At 31.2% G+C, this 7237-nt stretch overlaps 1 protein-coding gene across 1 annotated transcript; it reads right to left on the bottom strand.

The window, feature by feature from the left end:
• Positions 1-3316: 3316 nt before the first annotated feature.
• Positions 3317-5838, bottom strand: LOC143231479 (galactoside alpha-(1,2)-fucosyltransferase 2-like). The gene is made up of 2 exons (XM_076466015.1): positions 5634-5838; positions 3317-5277 (listed from the first exon to the last, which is right to left on the bottom strand). Exons 1-2 carry the CDS (start codon positions 5788-5790, stop codon positions 4457-4459), a joined length of 978 nt encoding a protein of 325 aa, XP_076322130.1. The 5' UTR covers positions 5791-5838; the 3' UTR covers positions 3317-4456.
• Positions 5839-7237: the final 1399 nt, after the last annotated feature.

The raw sequence follows: 7237 nt of genomic DNA on the forward strand, positions 1-7237 counted from the left end.
CTTCTCAGCACCAATGGCGCGTTTTGAATTACTAATGTTGAATCTCAACGACTTCTTGGTTCAAAGTTCTGATTCAGTAGATAATATGAGTACACCTGATAAGATACTAAAATAATTGTCCAACGTTTAATCTACACTTTCAAAGTCAGTGAAAACAATGTTGTGAAAGCAAAGTTATTTTTGATATTCATCTTGTTAGATATTTTAGTGAAAACTTTACAGTTGGTTAAAGATGTATTCATGTTTCTTACCTAACTGTTGTAGTGATGGCATTATAATTCACTAGCTGATTGTGGTAGAAAATTTCAACTAAGATTTTCCCATTAAATTGAAAAGTAGAATATGATATGTTTTATTTAAGCTGAACTTTGTATACATTGATATTAAGATAGGTGAATATGGTACTTTGTCATTAAGCAAAATATAACCCAAAGGGTTATCTGAACAAGGCGACTCTGAAACTGTGATGAATATTTTGACACTTCAAACTTATGTAAGAAAATATTTTACTAATAAAACCTATCTAAGCTTAACAGTTAATAACTGATATAGTTAAAAATTTCACCCTTCCATGATCCGTATAAAGTATATCTTTATTCAGGTATATTCTCGTAAATTTTCAATCTTTTAATGTAGGTGTTGTGCCTGTAGTATGGCATTACTGGGAATCGAAAGTTGAAAGGCATAAACGTATTTTAATATTTTTATTCAGATGATGCATAACCCAGTATCTAGATATTTTTACATTGTTAATGTGCCTTTCCTCTTCAGTAGAGAAGCACTTCTCTTGGAGTTGTACAACTGCTTATACAAAAATGTAATGAATTACAGTTGTTTTTGTTGTTGTTGCTTCATATGAATGTAAAAACAAATAATTAATGAATTATACGTTGTTGGTTTCTAGTAATGTGCTTTAAAGTTTGATGTCACTTTGGATGGTAAATGGGGTGAAAAGTGAAAGTCCTACAAGACAATAGGTGCAGCAGTGAGAATCAGTGTAATGTATAATCACTAAATGACAGATAAGGTACATCTGTATATACTTATTTATGGAAAAATGAGAAAGGTTCCCATACGAAGAATAAAGATGAACACTGAACAGTATATAAGCGTCCTTGAGGCCATATGTAGGAAGACACCCATTATATGAGTAGGTGATTGACAATATATCAGGCACTAGAATTTGGAGGAAAACATCGAGTTAAGAGAGATGAGGCGTCTACAGTCACCAGAGTAGCCGAGGAAAATAAAGCAATACATCAAGACCTTCATGTATATGAAGACATCTATCTATGAGTTGGTGATTGAAAGTGTATCAGGCAGAAGGAATTCGAAGGAACCAGACAAAGAGAATAAGAATGCATGTATCTAACAAAGGCAGTCAGAAAATGCTCAGAGCAATTAACTATTGTTTCGTATTTTATTTTTTCTGATAGTGTCCGATTTATTATATGACGTACGTTACGTGCTAGTATGTCAGACACCCGGAGGTTTGAATTTGAATCTAGTAGTTAATTAATTGTTATTATGTATCAAATTTATGTTATTTCCTAACAAGATTGATATACACAATTTCATTTTTTAACACAATTACATTTTATTATACAAGCAAAAACAATACTATCTATAATAACGGTTATAATTAATAGTTATTGGAAATGATGGCTTATATATAAACGTTTTACAAACATACTGAATCTTCTATCTAGTCTGAAACAATATTATATCGACGATCAAGGTCCACGACCAGCAAATTAATTCAGAGTTGATATTGTCGCAACTCACTTAAGCTTATGGTGTCTTTCTTGGCTAGCCTTGTACTGACTAACAGTTGAGCGGTTTATAATGTTCGAAATCTATAAACGCTCCTGGTCAAATTCTATAGTTTTCTGATTAATAGGCGTTAATCATAATTATAGCTTCCTAGGCGTATATAGCATAGTGGCTGCAGCTGATGAATAAGGTTATCCTTGTTTCTCGGACCATCGGATTTTATATGCCAAACATAATGGAACAGGACATAAAAATAGAAAATGAAACTTTTATGTCATTGTAGGTGTATAGGTCATTTGCTATACATGTCTGTTTTTTCTGTTTATTGATACAGTCTTCTTGTGTTTGTTTTAATCAACAATTGTTTCAAATGAAAAACGGAAACATGGAAAGAACAGTTGATACACAGGAAATATATAGTCTGGTACATTTTGCCGAGGAATATTTTCATGAACAGGTTGAAAGAACATAATTTAGAGGTTTAACAAATATTCTACTAGTCGTATGAGTATCTGGTTTTGAAACAGGAAGAGATAAAAGATAATAGGCCTTCAAAGATGCCATTATAGGTCCAGGAACATTAGTTGATATACTAAAGTGAAATATCATTGAGATGTAACAAGATATGTGGAAAAGTAACGTGTAATAAAGTTTCTTAGTTGTTCTAGCTAGTTGTATTTTAAAAGTGATGTGGAAAGCTGAAGGCTCCAAAATTTGAAGTTCAAGGTAAACGGGGAGCAACTGCAGAAAACCAAACAGTGTGACCATAAGTTAGACAAGATCAAATGAAAGCCTTATACGAATACGGAAGAAAAAGAGGATTAAAGCACTAGATAATTCCTGATAATCTTCAGAGTAAGTGAAGGGAGGATCTTTTGTTCAAGAGGCTTTTAGGTAAGGTGTGTATCAAATATGACTCGAACATATTCTATGGTTTTTAAGAGCCTTTTGGGAGCATTCTCAATCTGGATGTCAAACAACGATGGGTTACAATATGAACGAAAAGGAAAGAAAATGGCTTTGGTTTTTATAGTTTTAATGGTAAGGTAAGGTGACAATAATGACTCTATATCAAGAAAGCATTGATTACTGATTGTAGAACCCTACCAGAAGTAACTGTTATTGAAGAAATAGGTGAAACACTATCTACAAGAGCAACATAAGACTGTGAGCATGTTTGACCCGTCAGTATGTAATGTACTTTCTTGTATTGGAAATAATTTCTACAATTACAGAGAGCGTTACACAAAATATCACACCTCTCATGATTAATTTGCAAAACATAATTACCACTGACATTCTAAAGTTTTAACATTCCATTGAATGATATATAAACTCAGTTTTGTTCACGCTGGAAGTGTTTCTTGCCTAATTTTTGCTTTAGGTTTTTTTCTAATGAACTCTAATATCCTGTTAAATTTGTGATAATAGTTAATATCTATAATTACTAATGAATGAAAATGATTGACATTTTGTATGTTACCCGGTGATACAGTGCAGTAACGATTTAAAAAATGGTAAAGAAAGTATTTTTAGTCTTATATCTCCAGAAGGCAACTTTATTAGCTCAATAGTTCGCTATAACCGCTTCGACAAGAACTTTCGATATCTTACGTGCTATTCGAAATACATAACATGAGAAACCCAATAATTAAACTATTTACATCAATAGATTTAGAGTAGAATACGTTACTTATCTAAAACATTTTTTCACATTTATATTGGTAATTATTTTTCCAATTTATGATATTGATATACAAAACAGTGTTTGAATATATATTTCAACCCTTATACGTGTGCATAGAGTCTTAATCAAAGTTCAAAATATTAAAATATTTCAAATGCGATTAACGTCTCTACACCAGAGGCCAACCATTTTATTTGTTCATTTAAAGTTACTTTATCTTTATTAAAATTATTACATTTATCTTGACAGAAATGTTTCGTAAAATACTCCACTCTGTGTTAAACAAAGTTAACAACAATCATTTTGGTCTTGGATTATCTATTCATGACCATGCCAACTTAAACACTTTTTTTTAAAAGTTATATAATACATTTCGCCATTCATTCGTACTTAATATAGGCATCATATGTATTCCGTGATCGCGGAGAATGCTCTCATTATATACTTTACGATAAAAGGAAGGTTTTACTGCAAAGTTTATCTATCTGAAAATGACAAGAATGATCTTAACTCTCGCTGAAGATAACATTTTCTTGTCATATCTATCCAGAGATTTTTGTTGTTGTTAAGCATAAAGTTATACATTGGGAAACCTGAGCTGTGCCTTACACTGATATCGAAAACCCATTTTTTAAAGTTAAAGGTACATAGATTTAAGGCTGTGCCACTCGTGAGGGTGGATTATATGCAAGACAATTACAAAATTTTTCTAGATATATCATTTGAAGAGAATCGAAAAAAACATTCAATTACCGCTGAGAATTATTTAGAAAGTTTAATTTATAAAACATTGGGAAAAGCCTAATATGTTATTAAAACTACCTATAACGTATTTCAGTAAATGTTCATTGTTACATATCTATGTAAAGTGTTTTCTCAGCCCAAACGAGCCGTTTTTGCATATAAATTTCTCAACAAGTGGGTTTCTCGTCATCACTGACTATTGACGAATTGTTCATAAATTACAGCCCGTTAGAATATCGTAATAGAAAACTTTTACGACATGCCAATCCATTCAGGAAGATACATGTATTCATACGGATATGACTTAAGAAATGGATGTTTCGGTGGAAAAGCCTTAAAGTAGATAGTTTCTCCTCCAGTTAAGTATGCAGCCCATGTTCCAAAAGAGCCTACAGTGATAATACTATGATTACACTTGGACAAGACTGCCATATCATGTGCAGGAGACGGAGCGTGTGGAGCAATAATAATATTAGGGTGTTTTAGGTTTTCTTGGCACCATTTCCGGTCATCACTGGCGACCACAAAAGTCACATGTAGGTACCTAGAAAGAAAATAATCTATGGATTTATTGAAATATTCAATTGATGGAAGAGAAGATTTGTGACGTTTCATCACATTTACCATATCTGTTCTTCTCACATGAATTCCTATAAACGTCTCTACTGAACGTGTCTGTTTTATTTGATGTAACACTGACTCAGCATATTCATCTATTGAATCAATGAACCGAAACTGTTCTTTAATCTCATACCTCACAAAATCGTAAAATGTTGGTGAATTGGGGTACTTATAGCCTCTCAAAATAACGACATTTTTGGACAATACTACATCCCTTGATTGTATGAATGTACCGATGTTATGATACAAAAGTTTATTGTTTTTCTGCCGAAGCTTCAACGTTACTGGTAAGTTTATTTTAAAATATTTCTTAAGGAAGTTTGCAGTATATAACTGTAGATAAGGTTTCCTGTTGTTGAGACGAGATAAGCCAAAGAGAGTTGCCAGTGTTCCCATTTGGTTCCCTAGGCGGCCTCTGTTGGTAACAATTGTAAGTTTTGGTGTGATTTCATCTATAAGAAAAAGAGTTTATTCAAGGAATGTATGGGAAACATTCGATGACAAATACTATCTACGTAAAAGTATAACACAAATGAAATGGATTGAAGTGAAATATTGTAATATATTTATTACTTTATAAAATAAACTTACTCCTGCAGATTTGACCTTGCAAAACCATAATTTGTGTATAGTGAGGTATAAAAATAAAGAAGGGCAAATATTTTAAGTTAAATGCGATAAATATACAAATGATTATATTTATATTTCTTATATCTTGTAGAAATATGATACCATATTTAACTCAATGAAGAGAACTATTACTTCTTACATATTAGCGGTACTGTATAGTTGTAAATTTGTATATTACCTGAATTAAGATAATCAGATGGCGGGAAATGTAATGAAACATTTGAGAACGATACCTTTCGAACGACACGCAAGTCAGTTAAATAAAATATAAATATTACAAGTATGACTTGCAAGACGAAGAGAATAGTTCCGAATTTCCATAATGACATTTTCATCTGTACCTAAAGGTCGAAGCAGATAAACGTTTCTGGAACACAAGAAACCTAATAGACATGTGAAATAATAATATTAAATTTACTAAGCTACCAATTCTTTTACCTCTGTATGTATGAGTGACATTAACATGGAAAATGTATTTTAATAAAGTTCTTAACATGTTAGTACAAAACATTATTCCTTTATTTATGAGTTTAAGCTTATTTTTTCACGTTATTTTCATTTTAATAATAATAATAATATATATAACTTATTACATAAACAATTACGTGAAATCATATCCCAATGTTCAGCACATAAAATATTATACTTAAATTTCATCGTTAGAACATTGTGAAACCTAATCACAATACTTTCTTTATACATCACCTCGATTGAACTAAATACATTAGTGAAGTAAAACACTTATCTAGCTTAATGATTGTTACTGGGCAATTTATACTATTGTAACGAATTTAATATTATTTTAATATCTATGTTAGTTTCAGTTTATTAGACATTTAAAAATGTTTTTAACATTTTGTTAAATGTATATTGCACAAATTTAGTCTGTTCTCTGAATTTGTAGAAGGTTCACGAGAATAAGAATAAAAAAAATATATTTTTGTTGCCTACTGAACATTCGATAATTTTGCCGAAAGATTATAAATCGGCGCGTTAAGTGACGACATTGAAGACTGAATATTGTTTTGGAGTTTACAAAACGTTTATATATAAACCATTACTTGTACTAACTATAAATTGTATTCCCTTCTAGTACTTACGCGGAAACAGTACATATACTGGGTGTTCGGAAAGTCACTGTGCACTTACATATTTATTAACAGATATGTTTCAATATAGAATGGGGGAAGTAGATATGAATGACAATTATAAAAAATGTTGAATGTGACCCCCATTGGCATCAATACAGGCTTGGATCCTTCTTATTTTGTTTCTAAACACCGCTATCAGTTGCTGGCTTGAAATAGACTGAATGAATGCTGTTATCGCTGCTTTCAAAACTGCACAGTGACTTTCTGAACACCCTGTATATATATATATATGATATAGGTATAAAGTGCACTGAATGTGAGTGAGAATTGACAAATGACGATAATTCGAACTTATTCAATGATAAAATATAGACCATTGACTTTATATGTAAGGAAATTCAGTTTAGTACTTAGTATATATCTGTTAATAGAGACACATTAATTTGATACGACTTGAAAAGACAGGCAAATATTTCATTGGAACATGTAATGTTTTCTAAAGTCAAACATCTTAGTATATTTATAAAATACATTTTTAGTATTTATTATTGTTACTTAGTCGGCGTTCTAAATATAATTAGAACTAAGTGATGGCATAAATTAATGCTAATCGAGGAAGAGATGACATGCAACAGAAAAGCTAATCTAAATAAATACTGTTCTTAAACTTGAGCCGGACATGCACAAGAAA

Source organism: Tachypleus tridentatus, chromosome 11 (assembly GCF_004210375.1).
Source record: "Tachypleus tridentatus isolate NWPU-2018 chromosome 11, ASM421037v1, whole genome shotgun sequence".
NCBI classification, from domain to species: domain Eukaryota; kingdom Metazoa; phylum Arthropoda; class Merostomata; order Xiphosura; family Limulidae; genus Tachypleus; species Tachypleus tridentatus.